General features: G+C 38.1%; 1 protein-coding gene across 1 annotated transcript in view; it reads left to right on the top strand.

Moving 5' to 3' along the window:
• SLC6A11 (solute carrier family 6 member 11) overlaps positions 1-6,415 on the top strand; it is a 79,559-nt gene extending 73,144 nt beyond the window's left edge. The window contains exons 12-15 of the mRNA XM_042880360.1: positions 2,432-2,534; positions 3,324-3,424; positions 4,745-4,915; positions 6,263-6,415. Of these exons, the coding sequence (XP_042736294.1) occupies positions 2,432-2,534; positions 3,324-3,424; positions 4,745-4,915; positions 6,263-6,415 (528 nt within the window). The remainder of the gene's footprint in view (positions 1-2,431; positions 2,535-3,323; positions 3,425-4,744; positions 4,916-6,262) is intronic.
• Positions 6,416-21,059: the final 14,644 nt, after the last annotated feature.

Here is a 21,059-nt window from a genome sequence, read left to right as displayed (position 1 = left end):
AATTTATAACATTTGAAACGTGTCCTCAGTTTTATTCCTAAACTCAGTTTTTTGAGTTTAGGAAATATCTTAGCTGAATTTATCTGGCCAAGGAAATTCCATCTGCTTTGCACCAGCCAACCGCATATACTGACGATGGTTTCAGCTGACTTACTCTGGGCAGACCAATCTGAAGACAATAAAATGTTAGATGAAAAAATTAGTAAAGATGATGAAGTGAAAAAAAGCTTAAAATGTGATTGTTTTTTATATCATCAGGCCAACCCCATCAGTAAAGTCCATTTCTGAGCAGAAACTGATTTGATAAGAGAAAAAAAAAAGAATTTTTTTTTTTCAGACAAATCAAACTCTGGGATCTTTTGCTGCTTTTGTAGGATTTTAGTCCTGCTGCTCAGTGCTACCTTTAGAGAGTGACTTGAATACAACAGTCGTCTTCTTTTTTGTTTTAGCTTCTCAAAACTTTGAAAATACAGGCAGAGTCCATACTCTCCTCTGCTCATGTTTTTTCACTTGCTCAGACATCAGAGCCTCCCTGCACTAGGGAGAGAAGTGAACAAGTGTTTCAAGTCTGATGAGCTGTGGAGTTAAATGCCAGAGGAACGGGTGTCTGGAGAACCCTGGCTGTCTTAACTGTGAAAGTCGACTATGTGTCTCTTGTCCAGCAGTATCAGGCAGGGTTTCCCAGAGAAGCAGCTTCCCAGGGCTTCATCAACTCATCTGGTGACACTTAAATTCCTTCTGCAGAGATCCATGGTCCTTGCACCATGTACTTTTCAGTTTGTTTTGTTACTGAAGAAGAACAAATTTCATCCATACCACGGGAGAAAAATGGAGACTAGGACAAAATGAAATTTGTTGTTGCTTGCTTTCTTTTTTTCTTTCTCATTGAAGTGACATTTTATACCAGTCTACTCAGATGTCTTTCTCAAAAGAGACCTGACCCTCTGCAGTTGAACAGAAGTTACACAGACCTCAGTGTGAAGGAGCTGAAAACTCACCACAAGAAAGTTTATTAATTTTATTCAGAAGTAAAGGGCTCATTCAAAAAAGAAGATGGTGACTGTTGGTGTTAAATGATGCAGTGGCTGAAATAAGATTTATTTCAATTGAAATGGTCTGTGAATCTCATGATTATTTCAGTGTTGAATGCATATGGGATAAGAGATTAAGTATCTTGCATGTAGATTGGTATAATATTATTCGTATAATATTAGTCAGGTTTTCCATAATGTTATTAATTTGACTTTATAGTTTTTCTTCTCGTCTTGCCTAGAGGCAAAGACTCTAGAAAGTCAGCCAGTTCTCTGAGCACCTCTGATTAAGAATGAGAAAAAATACAGGAAATGAAGAAAATAATGGTGTTTTTGATAGATGTGACAATTTAAATAATTAAGCTGTATTCAAGTAATAAGGAAGAGGAAGACTGTCATACAGGAGTAACTGAGACTGCTTGAATCACGGGACCTAGGAAGTACAGCTCCACAGTGCACTGTGCTCCAGCACCCAACAGCCTGCTGCACAATGTAGTGATAAGGAATACTGATAAAACCAAGACAAACATGTCTTGGTTGAGCATGTATACCTTTCTTCATGCTAATTTGTGCTGTGGTACTACATAATGCAGAAAATTATAGGACCATTGATAACCAAGTGCACACTGTGTATGGATTCTGTGCTCACTGAAGATGCTGCTTGGTTTTGGCTGCTCTGATTTTTGGAAATGCAATGATTGTTATTTTAAAATAATTTGAAAAAGCAAATTTTTAATTGTTAGAAAAAAACCATTAACAATAAAAAGCTTGCTTGAGTCAGGATGTTTATTATTTCATGCTTTATCACTTAACATAGACTTGTGTAATTAATGCAGCCGAAAGTCTGAGTTATATTCAAATTACTTGTTTTGTAGTCTCTGACACTGGAGATTCTAGTAGCAATAGATTTTGCCTTCTTTCCCAGCATTTTAACTTGTTTATGTATTAGTGGTACAGACACAAAAACAAACAAAACCCTATTTCTACTCTGATCTGGAAATCAAAATCTCCTGCATTCATCTATCACATTTTGTGTGATAACAAGTGAAATTGAAGAAAAAAGGAATGGAGGTGGGATAGTATTTCAGAAACAAGTGCAATGTAGTTCTCTTTGTACACTATTTACTACCTTAAAGCAAATGTGCAGTATTCAGCTGGCATAGGGAACAATCTGAAGTGCTTGAAACAAGAGGTCGTTCACAAAAATCAGTGAAAAATGAATATTCTTTTTTCAGGAAGGAACCAACTTTGACAGGAAGATTGCCAGATAACCAACAGACTGGTTGTGAAATTAAATACATATTTGTTATGAATTATTCATACCATTGCCAACATGACACTTCATTTTGTTTTTTTTTGTTTGTGTTTTTTTTTGTCTTCTTTCTGTATCTGTCTTGCAGGGTGGAATGTACGTCTTTCAGTTATTCGACTCCTATGCATCTAGTGGCATGTGCCTTCTTTTTGTTGCCATATTTGAATGTGTCTGCATAGGCTGGGTTTATGGTGAGTCACTGAAAAATTGCTGCAGTTTTGAGTATTTATGAAGTTTTCTGTTTCCACAAGGAAAACAAACACATAGGCTATGTACGCTTGCAAAGCAGGGCCCTTTACATTCCCATGCTTTCTCCTGGATTTTTTTCTTGCCCCTTCCTGGGACTGACCTTCACTTTCCACTAGCTGCCTTAGAAAGCAGTAAGTCCTTCTTCTCTCACAAAATGTCTGTGCAGGCCACGTTCCCTTCTACATCTGACACTCACAGATAAATCCACTTGGAGTTCATACCTCATTAACACAAAAGGGACATAGTAGTGTTCCTCACTCTGCTGCTTCTGTCAGCAAAGTCAGGAGAAAGCCAGCACAGATCCAGGTATGTTCATGGCACTTCCTCAAGCATTTCTTTGCATACAAAAGACTCAGAATGTTATTTTGTAAAGCATATATGAATTTCGGATCTTGTGTGTCGTGAGCTAATTAAGGATTCATGCATGAGCTTGTAGGATATGTACTTTTCAGCTTGGGCTACTCAAACTGTTACTGACAGAAGTCATTCTTGTCTGACAGCTTGCCCGCCACTGCTCTCTGTTGCTATTTGTCAGACATGTATGTAGGCAGCAATCCCTGCCAGAAGCATGGAACAAAAGACAGTTGTATGTGTGAGACAAAGAGATAGCAGCCTCAATTTCTGAAGCTTTGACAGAACCCGCATTTTTGTCTGTTCAGTTTTAAATGCTGACCTCTGTAACCTTCTGCATTTATATTCTACATCATCTTTTGCTTTGCTTTTTTGGGCAGGCAGCAATCGCTTTTATGATAACATTGAGGATATGATTGGGTATAAACCATTGTCATTGATCAAGTGGTGCTGGATGGTCTTAACTCCAGGTATTTGTGCAGTAAGTATAGAATATCTGAGCAACTTGTTTTAGATGCAAGGGATATTTTGTGTGTAGTTTTGGAAGTTTATTGCTGTTAATAGTTCAACAGTTGAGAAAAATACCTATTGATTTGCAGTGTATGTTTTAATGCAAAAACTCTATAGAATCTTTAAAAATTGTTAAATTTATGTGTTCTGTGAATTGTTAGAAATCTTTGTATATACAGTAATAGGAAGTGATAAACTCAGAGGCCTAAGCGAACGTTTGCCAATATAAGAGAGATTTTTCTTCAGTGCTTCGGTAATACACTCTGTACCTACCAAGCATAACTCAAACTCCTCCAGACTTGTGTAGGTTTCCCAGTCACTCCAGCATCCTGTTTCCTCCCCTCTCTTTGGGTGACTAGACATATTCCAAAGAAGTCTGCGCATTTTTCCTTCTAGCTTAGATAGTAGAATAAACAAAAGATACGATTCATATGCATGAAGAAGGGGAAGGAGGAAGCTGAAAGTACAGCACTGTGCTTTGGGTACATAAAAGAGACAAAATTACAAAAGATGCATGATCAAATTGCCCATAAATGTGATCCACAAGATTTTGAATATTAGATACTAAAACTTCTCAGTTTTCCCGTAACAAAGTGATAGCAAGCACAGACATTAGAGCACCTGAAGATCCAGGCTCATTGAGCTCAACCATTTTCAAGGTTGTGAAAATTCCTGTCTATTTTTCTCCAACTCAGAAATGCAGAAAATGTCACTTGCTCTTGTACACTCTTGTTGTGACTTTGGAGTAAACACATGGCAACTTTCTGTATTATGTAAACTTAGGAAGTCTAAACTGCTTAATTATACACTGGTTTAATTTATACAAATATATTAGAGCTTCTGAGAGGATGAAAGATTTGGCCTGCAGAACTGCAGTTATGACAGCAGATTAAGGCAACTTTGACAACTGTGGCTTTCATTTTTCATCATGACAGGTGGGAGAGTGTCACCTAATCACAGCTGGTTCATGGTAGCAAAACTTAATCTTTCCTGCCCAGGTACTGTTCGCCATCAAAATGCAGGTTTTATTGTCACTGAGTGGTAAATAGGATTAAAACTTGAAAGGTTGTTAATTTCAGTGCAAGGATCTGAGACACATTATTTCAGGTGTACATAGAAGAATATATTGCTGTGTTATTTGTTTTTTGGTTGTTTTTTTTTCTTTTTCTGACTGTAAAGCTCTGCTTCCTACCCTTAGGTAGATTGGCCTTGCCTAAACACACAATCATTTTCTTGTTAGACAGGCAGTGCTATTTGAAATACTGCTAATATTTTTCTCTGCTTATTTCAGGGAATCTTCATTTTTTTCCTGGTGAAATACAAGCCTTTGAAGTATAACAATGTATATACATATCCTGACTGGGGCTATGGCATAGGGTGGCTGATGGCTCTCTCTTCCATGATTTGTATCCCTTTGTGGATCTGCATTAAGTTCTGGAAGGCAGAAGGCACTTTCATAGAGGTGAGATTTTCAGTTTAGCAGTACTGACAAAGAAGTTGGAATGGAAGTCTTGTTTGCATAAGACTATGCACAGTTTCATCAGAAAATCAATGTCTTTGTTTCAGGTAGGCTCCAAATATGTGTTCCAATGGTATTTGACTCTTGCAGCCTGGCTCTGTCTTTGGTGGAAAGAAGCATCTGTAGTCTCTCTGTTTTCATTGGAATTTCCACACTGCTTTTCTGCCTTCACTGGCTTGAGCCTGTGGTAGCTAACCAGTACTGTAATCTGCTGTTCCTTTTCCTGCTGAATTTGAAGTTTAAAATGTCTATAACATTATCTAAATCAAGAAGGTTTATATCAGCCTTTCATTCAAGTCTTTCCATGATTTTGATAATTGATGTTTGTGTCCCTAGGATTTTTGTCCAGGAGCTGGGTAGCAAACACTCACATAGGTTTGCTGGACACTTTCTCCAATTACAGTTCTCTAAGTGAGAAATAGAGGCAAAAAAATTAATATTCAGTACAATTTACTAAGATTTGGTATCAGGCTATCTCAGGTCTAGACTAAGATTATTAAATTTAAGAAAATTTCTCAAAAGACAGTGAAGATGCCTATGATCAAAGAAACAAGAACATAAATCTTTTTAGCTTTTTGGGATTTCTCATATTCCAGAAGAAGATGCCTCTGTCATCTCGGTGAGAGGACAAGGGGAAATGGCCCCAAGTTGCGCCAGGGGAAGTTTAGATAGTTTAGAAGTTTAGTTTAGAAGTTGTATATCAGGAAAAACTTTACAGAAGGGTTGTTAAGCACTGGAATAGGCTCCCAATGGAGGTGGTTGAGTCACCATCCCTGAATGTGTTTAAAAACCATCCGGATGGGGTGTTCAGGGACGTGACTTTGTGGGGGGTGTTAGAGTTAGGGTACTATGGTTAAGTTGAGGTTGGACTTGATGACCTTGAAGGTCTTTTCCAACCTGAACAATGTTATGATTATATCTACAGTTCCTTAGATAATACACAATAAAAGTAGGTATCTCACTAGTACCTTCTTATGTTGATGATCTCTAGAGGTCCCTACCAACCCCTGTGAATCTATGAAACAGGCTATAGCCAGAGCATTGTTCTGAATTTACTCATGAAGGAGACTGTAGCTGAAAATTAGCATGAAAATTCTCTTTTACTTTGTCTTCACTTTCCTTCTCTATCCTTTGCTCTGGTGTGATGTGAAAAGAATTGCAATGCAGTCTTATGGATGGACAGGGTCACGAGAAGTGAGACTTCCAAGAAAAGACAGCTTTAAAGTCAGTGTTTGAGAAATACTGTGAGCAGGAAAAAGGTAATGATTTCCATTTTCTTGCATTCTCTAGAAATTCAGGAAGTTGATTACACCTAGCTCGGATCTGAAGATGAGAGGGAAACTTGGAGGAAGATGCTACATTGCAGCAATAAATGACTGCGATGCCAAACTGAAAGGAGATGGCACCATTTCAGCCATTACGGAAAAGGAGACACATTTCTGAAAGAACTCTTTTTTTTTTTCTTTTTTTTTTTCTTTTTTTTTCTTTTTTTTTTTTTTTTGTATAAAAATAAATAAATTCACTTAATTATAGAAGCTGGCTTGTTTTGCACAAAATTTTATTAACCAGTTAATTTTAAAGTGAAAATTGTATACTTGTTTAAAAGTGATTTTTTAAAAATTACTATATAAGTAATAAGATTATGTAAAAGAAAAAGAAATAGTATTATATGATATGTTAGTAATGACTTCTTGTAATATGGTAATTTCAGTAAATGCTTTTTAGAAATTAGAGAGACCTGTATAATGGGCTGTAAAGCTTTTCTACTCTGATTTCTGGCAGGTGTGACGTTGTATAGCTATATGCATTCTAATCTCCAGGTATTTCAGACCATTTCAGCTTTTAATGTATGTATATAAAAAGTACCAGAATGTCCTGTTGTTTATATTGGAAGAAGCTGAGGATATGTTGCTACATTATTTAACACACATGTTAAATGCCGTTACCTTAGAGCTGTCTAAAGTGGGCTGTACCCAAAGTCAACTGAAACCAGCAGGAGCTTTTCCAACTGAGATCAGTGGCTTTTGCACCACGCCGTCTATGATTCAGCCTTTCTTCTGGGCCAGCACAGCTGCAAGACTGAGTTTTGCACCTAACAAAGCTCCTCTTTCAGGGCAAGTTTTGTGAAGCTTGGAAGCACCGCCTCGACTGCTTTTCCTGCCTTCCCTCCATGTTCCATCTGTTTCCAACAGGCCTGAAAATGTTGTGAGATAGCCCCACTTCTGAGTCACTGTTCTTTGTTGGTTTTATTTCTGGAGATTGGATTAAGAATATATATTTTTTAAGAGTTATAAATTTTTCTTTTCTTGCAAGTTAATGCCCTCTGAGATGACATGTGCTGCTTCAGAAGACTTCTAAAGCTTTTTCGTTTTCTTTAGTGGCTGGGTAGCCAGTACTTCATTTCGGTTGACACTTCCCATCCCCTGAAGTGAAATGTGTTTATGCTTGTACAACAGGAGGAGGTCAAGGTCATCTTTATGTATGCAGAGATGTTCTAAGGAAAAAAAAAGATCAGGTTTAGAGCTCTCCATACCTTGGCCTCTGTCTCTTCAAACATTTGGCAGTCTGTCTGTCCAATCCCCTTAAAAGAAATCAGGGATCCTGTAATCGTGATGTGTAGCACTGCATGGCTGTTCTGATTTTCCAGATACTTTCTAAAACCTTTCAGATTAGGCACTGATTTTTTACCTACACTGCAGTTAGAGTAGGAATTTATTTTGTGGAACACCAGAGTAATTGGTCCTTAATTTTTACCAGAGTTCCAAGAGGTAATTTGTACACTGTGCAGATGAAGGAATTAGGGCTGGGAAGTTGTTACTTCTCTGTTTCACAAAGGCAATAGTAGAGCTTTCTGATATGAACCCTTTTTATTCAATCAGTTGTATTAACTTACTCCCTCTGATTGAAAACAGATTTTATACGAATCCAACTGATGGAATTTTACCATGAGGTAAGCAAATGCTTGCTTCAAGTATCAAAATCTGTGGGTAGACTCTTGGTTCTCTCTTTTTTTTTCCCTTCTGCCAATATTCCAAAATGTTATTTCTGGACAATTAATTCTTTTCCCATCCTGTTTTTCATTTAATGGCTGGATGATAAACCTGTAGAGGAATACTGCACAGTATTCAGTGGGGAGAGACAAAACAGCCTAAGAGAACGCTGACAAAATGTCATGAAATCAGCTGTCCTCTCTGCAATTCAAGATCAGCAAACCTCAGATACCAACATATGAATTTATTGGGAAAAAAAGTGTCTACTGGCCATTTAGTAGTGAAAACAGTTCACTGGAAGTCACTAGGCACACCTTAATATTACACAGAGCTGAATAAGTAGGCAAAATTTCATTATGATCTCGATACCATACCTGTTAAAAAAGCATCTTTCATAGAATCACTGTCTCAAGTGACAGCATTAATTGGTCTATTTTGTTTCACTTCATTTTATTTGTATTTTTGGTGTCTAAAAGCTTTCCTGCCGCAATTCCACTTCAAACATTCAAAGTGTTGCTTGAATTTGCATGTCTCCATCACTAGGTGCTTAGTAAAGGACATGTTGAAGGAGCCAGCCTTCATAATAGTGCAAAGCCATTATCTTGTGAATGTTGGGCCAACTCAGGGGGTCTCTTGAGATTGACATACAGAACTGGAGGTGACTAATGAAAATCACTCTCAGTTGGGAAATTATATATGATAAAGAGAAATGTTCCCAAAACTGAAACTCCAGATTGAGTTACGTAGCTGTAGAAAATAAAATGACATGACTGCAAGCTGAAAACAGTTCCACTCCAGAATCTAGTATTTTTTTTTCTTATGTTCAAGTAAGTGACAAATATTTCTAACTTGGTGTTCCTTTCTAGTTTTTCTCTCCACCCAGAACCTAAGACCCCAAAATCACAGATGAGCCCTGTGATGTAAATATCAACCCATTTTCAGTGAAGGATGAGCAAATGTAGCTGCACTATTAGGTCGTGCTTGGCCTTTCGCTGTGATTTCAATGAAGTGATTTTTATGAATGTTTACAGTAAAATGTCCCAATAGGTGGAATCCACACTGGTTAACTGGGCCACCCATTAGGTTCAAAAGGAACATCTCAGACAAATCAAGATTACCCTTTAAATCATAACACATGTTGCTGTAGCAGAAAAAAAATACAAACCCTGACTTGTGCATTTTGGCTTGTCAGTGTACCTTGAACTGTAGTATTCATCCAAATATCTGCACAGGAACTGTGTGCTTTGTATGGAATAGGCTTCCTGTTCTGCTGCTATGAACCATTTCACTGCTAGCTTTATACACATACATGTGGTTTGACATGGTCTAAAGCATTATACTGTATTGCTAATATGCTGTGCTTGTAAATGTGTGCATTTAATATCTGACTTGTTTAACACTTTACTGATATTTTTTAAAATATATTTCTTTTTTTGGGAGGGTGGCTGTGGGAGGGCAAATTTCCTAGTAGTACTGTGATTATTATTATTTTTGTTTTTGAAACAATATGAAGGTGGAAAATGCAGAAAACAACTATATTGTGATGATTTTTTTATGTGTTAGAAACAGTATTGCCCTTTTCTGAAGTATCCACAGTATTATTTAAAATAATTCAATAAAAATCAGTAACGTCCAAGGTTTATGTAACATTTTGATCATAGAAAGATTCTTTTGGTTTTCAAGGGCACAAGATTTCATATGTTTTTGTTTTTAAAAATTAAAGAAAATGGGCAAAATTTATTCTGTGTATTTTAGTTTATATCTTTGTATTTTATATCACCCTTAGCTGACAAATGAAATAAGCACAACTATATTCTTAGACCAGAAATGTGTCCCTCAATTTTAAATTGGGAATTTATCAATGAGGAAATTAAGTCATGTGAGGTCATGCAATAAATCTGTGGCTGAAACAAACTGAACTGAAGTATCCAGATCTCACAAGTTAATGTCTCTTTTACTTATCATATCCATGTTGCCATGGAAAAGGGCAGATCAGCCACTACCTTCTGAATTCCCCCATACTTTCCCCCTTGTGACTGTGTTTTTCTGGGCCCTGCTTTTTCAGCATTGTTAGAAAAGCCATGGAAAGAGCCAGCTCAGGAACCAATCTAGCTGAAACCTTACCCAATAAAAACACACATTTAGCTCTTTGTAACTCTCCATAATGTTTATTACCTGGCTATACAAATATTCGTGCTGAAGGGAGGTACTGCTGCAAGATAAATACCATCTTCCAACTGCTGCATATGTTATGGGTTGACATGATCAAAGGTGAGAATTTGAGGGAAGAGTAGCAGATCTCTTTTCTTAATTTTAAAATCTGTTCCTTCTGCTTTTTTGACCTTTGCTCACTGAGGGCTGCAACCAATGCCAGCCATGTCTAGCACTCCTTCAGCACATCTGAATTCCAGTCACAGTCACACCTGCTTTGTTTGCTGGCCCTGCTCACACAGACTGTACAATGCTCTGCTTGGGCTTTCAAGCTAATTTTATGCATCTGTGACCTTCAACTGCTTTGACCATCACCTGTGTTTGTCCACCCTGTGAAAAGCATTGCCTTGAGCTTTGTTGTTGATACCAGCAAACAGAAGTACATGTGTTGTCATAAGTGGAAAAAAAACAAAACAAAACAAAAACAAAGCAAAAGAAGCATAAAGGCAGCTGAGAGTCCCTTGCTATAGATGGATGGCGACAATATTTGGGATATGCTTTCAGCTTCTATCAGCTTGCTATTGATGTAGTCAGTCAGCCAACTCCCAGTACTTACTACAAGAGGCACAGCATCCTTTCCTAAACTTTATTGTAAAACAATCTATCAGGAAATCTGAGAGCTCTGGCTGATCTCTTTTTACTTAATTGATAACAGCCATCATAGTACACTCAGATGAATCATTCTTCTCTTCTTCCCAAAGGGCTAAAAACTGCAGTTAAGCCATGCCATGCTCAGAAGAGCAAACCGCAGTTACTCAGGCAGACACCTCCAGGGCCAGTTCTAAGTTTGGTTGCAGCTAGTGACGTGGAATTTCGCTGTGCTCTGATCAGCACTGGCATCAGGAAGTCCTGGCATCCCATGCACAAGCGAGAGGTAGAAATGATTAAGACAACACAAACCATTTAAAATGGATGCAGTCAAGACATTGCACCACTTGTGCTTTCACAATCTTTATGCATTGGGAAGAGGTATAATGTCATTATTTGTACACAGCGGGAGACATCGGGGCAGTTTATGTGTTTATGTCCTTCCATCTTTGAATCAACACAACTGGGCTTGTCAGCAGGAGCAAATTTTGCTGGGTAGTTAGTGATCAGAGGCTGCTGCCAAGCACCATGCTGTGCTGAGCTGTGTTTCAGTGGGGATGACAAAACACTGTTATTCTTTCTAACCAAGCCCTACTCTCAGCTTGCCCCCAAATTAATTCAGAAGAACAAATGCATGAACTTCAACAGAAATGTACCCAAGAATATTTTTGGGCCTGCAGGCTTGTTGTTTTTTTTCCTTCCATTTTCCAGTGAAATGGGTTTTGTTGTCTTTGTTGAAATACTAGCAAATAAAAACAAAACACATAATGCTCTGTAGGTCATTAAGTGGAAATGAAGAGAGTAATAGAGGCAAGCTAAAAATCTTAGGACCCAACCAATTTCTTCCTGTTGTCTGTTATGAGGAAAGCACTCTGTATCATAAGTGATACTTAATCAGCTTTTATCTACCTATTTTTAGATACTCTTCAGAAAACCAACCCATGATATGTTTAAAAGTTCCTGCTATCAAGTTTTTACTTCAGATTTTATGGAAAGTATTTTGGGGCTCTTTTAGAATGTACTTCTCTCCAAATTTTAGTCCCTATTGTTTCTGTGGCTGTCATTGCTCCCCTTCTAAACATTTTTCTTCAGTGCAATTTTCTGCTTTTACAGTAGAAGAAGGGAAAGTGATGGCATTGGAGGTTACTGGCTGCTTGAATTAATTGTAAGTAATTGACAGCATATGATAGCCATGATGGAGAAAGAAAAGGAAAGTGGTACAAGAGGAGGTAGGCAGATACTATTTCTTAGGAATAGGAGGAAAAAGAGTATAAATGAAACATTAAGGATGATTGCTGGGTACTACACAGCTTTTTTCACTTGGAGCTGATACCATGAATGCACTGCCTGTGGTTAATTCTACCTTCATCAAGGATGTATCAGGTTGGAGTTGTGCAGTGTGAGGTGGATGATAGGCTTTTGTCTCGATTATTTTTCTGGTATTGTAGCTTCCATTATATTGGAGGCTTTTGTGTGCTATTGATCTGAGCTGGCATAACTGTTGTAGGATTTGGACTAACAGAATACGCAGACTGTTTCCCAGTTACTCCTGCCTCTGCTAAATCCAATCCCTGGAGGTTCATCCATCATCTGTCCCACTCAGACAAGGTTCAAACTGTAAGCCTGCATTATGTACAATACTGTCACTGTTCTAAAATTCCTAATTCCTTAAATCATTTGAACAAGTTGCTCTGCATCTCTCTTCTTTCCACTGAATGTACTGAGAATCTTGCATGTCCATGCTGGAACTATCACACCTGCCTTGGGCTTGGCACATTCCTGTTACACATTGCTTGTCTTTTGAGTTATTGTATAGAGATGTAAACTCAAGCTTTATGTATTTAGCTGAAGGAGTTTAATCCATCTGTGCCTTTATAGACTGTGTGTCCCTTCTTTAAAAAAAATCAAATGTTATAATAGGTAATTCTGTATTGGAAATTAGTAGTTCTGTTTTGGGAAATAATGTAATAACATCCAGGTGGGATGGAGTTGAAAGCACAGCACTAAGGGCACTAAATCTGCTACTGTAACTCTAGACTAGTTATTAAAATATAAGCTTGTGAGATACCTTCATGGACTCTGGAACTACCTGGGAAATACTAAAACTCAGTGAAGTTAGTACTTTTCACACCTGGGAATGTTGTTTTCTTTCAGCAGCTGCCAATCTTTGTTCAAATAGAGCCAGCTGAAAGAGATTTTTCTTGCCTTTTTAATTTTACCTAAATTTTGGACTTCTGCTAGCTGAGGGAGAACTAAAACTTGTGAAAATAGCTTATGTAGTTTGCAGCCCCTGTGCTCTGCTATGATGTGATGTCGAGGCATTCCCTGGGGAAGGTTTCTTTTTTTGATGTGGAGTAGAAAAAGAATGGTTAACAGCCTCCTCAGCTGCAAGGTGCTCTAGAGAGGTACCTCTAATGACACTTCTGTGGTGCAGTGGGGACACCTTTTGGTTGCAATTGCTCTAAGCCTGATGACCCTACAAAATAATATTAAAAACGACTTGCAATACTCGCTGCTTGCAGAAAGCAAGTAGAGGCAAACTGTATCACTGGCTCTTTCTACTTCTTTACGTATACTTGATATGTAGTCTGCTGTCTCAGAGTAAAAACGCAGCGCCTCAGATCATGCTTTGCCAGGTCCTTCTGCAGTTCCACCCGGTTTTGTTGCAGCTCCCATTCTGCCGAAGATCTGGCTTCCATACCGTTAGGTGGCAGCACGTGCCAGCAAAAATCTCCTTGTCCCCACAGCTTGGCAGCAAAACCGGGCGCGCAGAGCCAAGAGAGCTTCCTTTGCAGCCTAACCGGCACGTGAAATTACATTTATATTCTTTACGGAGAAGGTATATTACAATTTATTTCCAAAAATATGAAGCTGCTGCTGCGGAGCTACTTATTTCAGTGTGACAGCGATGGTTTTAGTTTTTAAAATAATGGGGAGTAATGTGTGCCTCAAGGAAGAGTAAGAACCCATAACACGTCCTGGGGGAAAAAGAAGGTGGACGTGCAGTGTTGAATTTTTCTCAGTGATTCAGGAAGGCATTACTATGTGCCTGATTTATTGTTTTAAACACCTGCTGGTCTTCTCTAGAAAAATTCCTTCTGTGTCGTTTTCTCTGGAGACAACTAAATTGTAATCAAATGCTAAACAGAGAAGAAAAATGAAGCGTTGTACCCTACACTGAGCAGACAAATCTTGAGCAAAGAATTATTTTACCAGGAAACAGGCAGCGAATGCAGCAGTGTAGCTTTCTTAATACCTGTGGAAACATTGCCAGCATGATCATTTCTGAAGAGGTTCTGCCCTTACCTGTGTCTGAGGTGATCAAACTCATAGCTCAACTTAAGCCTGAGCTTAATTCTTAGAATAATTTTATCTTCTGAAGCCACAGTAGGAGGTGTTTGTAAATATTTATGGAAGACACTTAGCAACAAGCTGTGCAAGTAAATCACACGGTTACACCGTTGGAGTGATTGAGCTGCTTCGTTACTGGCCTTTGCTGGAGGTGTCTTTTCAAAGGATGCTACCAGAGACAGCTGGCGTACCTACACTGCAGCTGTCAATTGGAAGTGTTAACTAGGCTTACATCCTGCAGATTGTTTCCATGTTTTCTGAAACCTTTGCTGTCAAATCGCTGTTTAGAATTAATTATTTGTAATCCTCAAGTTCTTGGAATGACCGTGAAATAGATGGCCTTCTACATGTAAGTTATTATGCTCCAAAGTAATTTCTGGGTTCAGGATTGCTTGAGTCCCCATAGACAGTCCTGGATTTTGATGCTTACAGCAATGTTAATGACTATTGTCACTGCTTTCTGCTTATTAGATAAGAACTGTAGGCTGTATCACCCAAGGTAGGAGGGCAAGAGTACTGTCCTGCACCTAACACTGTTAAAATTCAGCAAGAAATATTTGTGATGCAGTCACTCATCTAGTTTGAATTTTCTTCAAGTTAGAAGCACAGAATCACTTGGGTTGGGAGGGACCCTAAAGCCCACCCAGTTCCAACCCCTGCTGTGGGCTGGTTACCACCCACTAGACCAGTCTGCCCAGGGCCTTATCCATCCTGGCTTGGAACAGTCCCAGAGATGGGCACCCACAGCTCCTCTGAGTAATGTGTTCCAGTGCCTCACCACTTCCATGCTGAAGAATTTCTTCCTTATATCTAAGCTAAACATACCCTCTTTTAGGTTAAAATCATTTTATTCTTAAATTGAATAAATGAAGTTAGAGTTGCCATGTGAAGACTTGTAGAAAACTGTTGCAGGTTGGTAGAAGTAGCTGCATTGCTTATGTTAAATTTGTCAGTATCAGTTAAAACTGCTTTTTGGCTTTCTCCGTTCCTCTCCTACCTCCCTGAAAAAACTGTTAATGCTCCCAAGTTTAATACTGGGATGGAGCCCTAAGCATGATCAGATAATCTGAATTGTTTTGTCACCTCTGACTAGGATTATTTTTGTCAAATATAAATATGTATTCCTTACAAATTTCACATGAAAAGATAATTACAATATAGTTCTGAATAAAAAGCCTGATTTGCAATCATAAGAAGGCCTTCCTTCCATTACTGTTAATAAACAACTGTACAAGTTGGTGACTATTGAAAGCTCTGAATTTACTCTGCCTTCCTCCTGACAAGCCTGCACGTTGGTTCTGACATGCAGACTGACAGCTTCATGGCATTTTGGAATGTTCCAACTGCATTAAGTATGTGGTACTATTTATTTTAGTACCCCCTTTCCCACATCAGCCACTGACTCACAAGAAAGAGCTAGGAGCAATATTTGGCATTTGCTTCCTGTGCGGTACAATTTTCCTGGTTCATTAACCTTCTTTATGTAGATGTAAATTCTGAGCCTGCCATGGTTATTTCTGGGGCGCGTGTCAAAACAAGATTTGTCTGTCTGAGCAACGTTTGCTTTTGAAAATGTTTAAAATTGCTCCGGCAATCTTGTCTTTCAGAGCAAATTTTTTTTAATGTATATTAAGCTATGTTTATGTTGTGAAATTCAGATCTCCAGCACCATTGAAGTGACTTGTAGAAGAAAAGCAGGAGACAAAGGAGAGCCTGTGAAGCACTAACTGTGCAGTGCTATCCTATACCTGTATTACCAGGCAGTGCTTGCTTCTGCTTATACAACACAGCATTACTGCAGAATGATGGAAGCAGAACGTAAGCTCTGTTGTCACTTGTAAATAAAATTGTATTGGCTATGTATATACAAGCATATGTAGAGAATGAGAGTTTTATTTCCATCTAATCAAATCAGAAAAGGCTCTAATATGTCTGTATTTCTCTGTGCATGATACAAAATACAGACAACTGAATTCAGTCCTCATTTCTGCTACGGATCCCCTGTGTGACTCTAACAGATGAGTGAAGGGAGAAAATTTGCGTGGAAATCCATAACTCTTTTGATGCTGCTGGATTCTGTACAGTTCTTTACTTAGAAGGGACTTGACTTTATCCTAATTCATATAAGGTTTTTAAACCTCTGTGCTGAATGCACAATGCTACTTGTGAATGTGCTGAAAGCCAGAACATTCTCTACTAAGAGAGTAGCATCGAGATCTGCCCGTTAGCATTCTAGAACCAAGAACTTTGCATTGAATTTATGATTTTTTTTTTTTTCTTTTGAGAATGAAGGAATTGATCTATAGCTGGGGGCTTCTTTCAAGTGATCTCCTATCAGGAGTACGATTATGCATTACATGTTATGAATAACATACACACCAAGGAGAATGAAATGCAGATGTGAGCAAGTCAGGAGCAGTAAATAAGAATAAATAAATAAATAAAATAGGGTAACTATCAGTGATGGCCTTATTCTTTTTTTAAAGGATCTGGTTTTTTTGTTTGTTTTTGGTTGTGGGTTTTTTTGTTTGTTTTGTTTTGTTTTTTAGCCACGTTTACTGATAAAAAGAAAGCACTATGCTCTAGGACATAAAACTTCTGTCATCACTGAGACCTCACTCACCAGGGGCTGGTTTTATTGTTCCCCCAAATATCTGTTCCACTTTTTTCCCCTTTTGTTGTGCCAAGAGCTGAATAGAGAAGAGGGGAGGGAGAAATACTTTGGCCTGTTTTGCTGTTACTTTTCAGGATCTCATCAATCTTGTCTCTGATGCGAGCTCTATCTTTCTACTCCAGTGGGTGTTTCTTAGAAGGGATGATGCTCAGCACAGGCAGCTTTCACTTGTGCCTGATGCACACTTGTTTTGCCCAGGGCTCACCACGTATTAATACTTCTTCCCTCCCTTCTTCCTTGCATTAAGAATTAGATCTTCAGTGACCTCACTCTCAGAAGCACCAGACAGTCCAGCACGTGTGTCAGTCCTCTGGTATGGTAGACTGAATCTCCAGATGCTACCAATGTGTAATTGGATTTGTTTCATCTCATTTTCTATCATGATTCTAAAACTGGACTATTGCTCTAAGTTTAGGACTCATTTTGTTTTTTCTAGTTGCCTGACAAGAATATTTTCAAAGCAATTGGAGGCCAAGATAGAAAGATAGATAAATTGGAGGCCAAGATAGAAAGGTGCCTCTAAAGTTAGGCGTTACGTGGTTTTCCCCCTGTGATATAACTTATTCTCAGTAAAACAAGTTGCAAAAATCTGGAAAAGTGAAAGATGAACATAGAATCATTGCTTCCTTTCTTGCCTACTGAGCCAAATCCTCACTTTGTCTTTTTATGGTGCAATATGGATTACTATATTCTATATACTACACATATATACTATATACTATACTATACATATATACTGTATACTATAGTCTGGTTCTTGGAATTATATTCTCTGTATCAATGTAAAATAATCTTTTTTTAAAAAAAAAAGCTCAACAGAACATAGTTTAAAACTACATGATGGCAGAACCATGATCTAATGCTGAAGTTGGTCAAGAGATTGGACATGTATGTTCATTTATCTTATTTACACAAAGAAAATTATAAATATAGTTCTGAATTTAAGCAAGAAGAAGTAGTAGGCAGTAGTGCAGATTATGACTTTTACTAGAATGGCAAACTGTTTCCAAGTTAGTCCGATGCTGCTTTTCTGCTGTTTGACTGATTTACATGAAATTTGAGGCTTTTTGCAACCTATGTGGAGAAGGGCAAAGATCCATTTGAACTTCATTTGACTTTCTGCAGCTTTCTGACTAGCAAGAAATGATCTGTGGGCTTTCTGTACTGTTCAAAATATGGTACCCCCTTTCCCCAGCTGATCAACAATAGTCTGGCAAGAAGTCCCCAGAATTCTGTGTACTGGAATAACCCATTAATGTATTTCTAAAAATGAAACAAAACCAAGCAAAGAGAAACTCATTTGGCTTTGGGCTGTGCAGTGTGTGGCATGACTTGTGCAAGCTGTTATCCTTTTGGGTTTTGGCTACAAACTGCATTGTGCCAAACAAGCATGATGTATGCTAGTGGAAAGCAGTAGAGATTTGCGTAATTCGATGTCTTGACTTATTCTAAAATTATTGAAAAACTAATTCTGGAGAATAATATCAATGTGTTTATATATATCTTATGGCTGCAGTTTCTGTGATTCCATCAGTCCTCATTTAAAAAAAATAAAATAAAATAAAAAAATTATACCAGTGAAACTCTCCTCCTGTGATCTAGTTTGTATCAGTTAATGGCACGCAAGTTTCTCCTAATGACTGGGACGTACAAAGGCAGAAAGAGCACATATCAAATGAAATCACTATGAATTGAAGGGCCTGAAGTAGTATATGCCTCACTGAAGAAATTTGTTTTGAGCTGGCGCAACTCCTGGGAGAGCATCCAGTTATTTGTGCAAATAGGTACATTCAGGAATTCTGCAAGATGGCTGTCCTAAAGTGAGCTTTGAAGCCAACAAGCTGGGATTTTCATAGCTGCTAGGTTTGCATTCTTGAGAATTTTTAGGCATCCACAAATTCCATCACAGAGTTCTGCTTTTCTCAACACTGGCAGGTTATCTATGTAGCTAATTTAAAAATCAGTTTAAATATTCAACTTTAGACTCCCCAGTCTGGAAACTTCAGTTAATACGTTTCTTTCGAATGTCAGTGTTACTTACAGGATCACGGAAAGAGACATCTTATAAATTGGAAGTATGCAAATAGGTTTATCTGCTGTATGGAGCCACATTCAGGATAACCTTATGCCGCTGGATGACCCTCCCACAAGGTTCAGACTGTTTTGGAAGTACAAATCCTTACACGTTCTGTATAAAACATAAAGTACAGTCTGTAGGACTCTGGATTCCACAGTGAGAGGAGGGCAAAACAACATCCAAGTTGCAATTTTAGCTGGCCCGTGAAAGAGCTATTGACGTCTCTGCTGTTATGTCTAGCAAAAGACATTCAGTTTTCATTTTCTTTCTGTTAATCATTGGGGATGGCAAATCAACACTGCATATATCTGAAAGGTTTTAGGATTTCTTTCTAGAACCTTCTTTGTTTGCATGGGTTGCTTTGGGCTAAGATCCAAAGAAAGCGTAACTCAGACTTTTTCTGCCCTTTTGCCCATGTATGTTTGAGAATTTTAGTATTCAAAATCAGCAGAATCTAACCTCCTCAACTTTCTGGTTTTCAAAGAGCAACAAAAGGTTGTTCATAAGTAACCTGTCAGAGCATAATCTATTTCAGGGACCAAGAATGCTACTGTAATAAGCTTCATATATAAAATGCCTTTGTTGAGAAGGGACTTATTTGAGTACAGAACAAGAATTAATGGGGTGAAGGAGCTGCAAGGAGAATTTGAGGCACAAATCAGCAAAAGCTATAAACTGAGGTTGGCTGCTTGTAATATGGATAGATAAGCATTCTTTCAGGATTCAGTGGAGGACAGAGAAGCATTAAAGCACACTGGTGGAAAATCTCCCTTGATGAAAGATTGCAATAATCTAAATCTGTTTGAAGTGATTCAGGGGCAGAGTGATATCTTTTTTGACTTTATTTGTTAGAATTCTACCTCTACATTCTTGCTAGCCTGAAATTAATCTGAAGGTATTGCTTAAACTTGAAATAAACATACTAATTTCTCCAAAAACATATTTAAGATATATTAAGATCAAATATATTAAGATCAAATACACATAGCTAGAAAATCCAGCAAGTACTAATCAAGTCTGAGCTATAGCAAGATAACATTCATGTGTCATGCAGCAGAGCATGTCAAAGTGCTGTAGAACGTTTTAGCTCCATGAACCTACTGAGTTATTTAGTTACTGAGTCTATACAACTTTTTCTCCATTAACTTGAGCCCTACTATAGATGACTTTGGCATATAGGTAACTATTTCTTTGTATAGCATTACTTGGGCTATTTTTTCCAGTATCTTTTGATACTGGTAGAAAGCTCAGAGGGACAGACCTCCTAGAAACAGTAGTCTGGGGCACTTTTGGAAGAGGTGACTGAAAAATGGGTTCATGGTGAGGTTTGCATTAGTGAAGCAAGCTAGCTTCATATGCTGCCAAGAAGAAACTAGATGATTCTTTTTGCCTTTAATGACCTGCAGTTGACTTAGTGGCTATAACTGTAAAGCTCTGAACCCCATTACCCAGCTCATCTCCATGAAATCAATGAATGTTTCCCTGATGACATATAAATAGCTCAAACCTTTTAATAAATGTCGGGAGTGGTCTTTTGTTTTCCCCATATGGCTCTTGAGTGTTCACAGAAAAGCAGTCCTCTAATTTCTAAAGATTATTAATATAAATGCAAGACATAGACACAGGCAAAACCAGCAACTCCTTTCTCCTGTTATCACTGAATAGAGTTTGTATGCTATTTTGAAAATAATCACAGTGAGATTTTAATATTCCTTCTCTTTATTTGCATTCTGCTAGCTCATGGCTGCTAAGAAACTATCTCTGCTTAAAGAAACTATCTAGATTGATGTAATAATGTTTACTACAACAACAACAAAAAAGAAACCAAACCACAAAAAAACTCCATCTCACAAGGTTTGTTTTCAAATGAATCCGAGAGAGAGAAAGGAATGTTGAGAACATAACAAGATCCATACATGGCTGTTTTGTGATTCAGAGTAGAAAGGTGCTGTTGCCTTGTGGTGGCACCTGGCTTTATCTTTTCTCCCAGATGGGGACAGATTCAAAAGTGTAACCTGAAAAGGATGAAAGGCTGCTGGCAAACTTTCCTAACAGGAATCAAATATCAGGGGCAGATTTTCAAGGTACTTTTCCAAACCAGTTTGTGGGATGTGGTGTGGAGGGACTGGAGAGTGGAAACAGAGGTGCTGTTAAATGCAAATACTTATGAGACAGTTGAGACAGAATACGTGCTTT

Source organism: Lagopus leucura, unplaced genomic scaffold (assembly GCF_019238085.1).
Source record: "Lagopus leucura isolate 7727_CA_CO unplaced genomic scaffold, USGS_WTPT01 Super-Scaffold_100026, whole genome shotgun sequence".
In the NCBI taxonomy this organism is placed as follows: Eukaryota; Metazoa; Chordata; class Aves; order Galliformes; family Phasianidae; genus Lagopus; species Lagopus leucura.
Note: the sequence above shows the minus strand (reverse complement) of the source record. Positions and strands in the feature narration are given on the sequence as shown.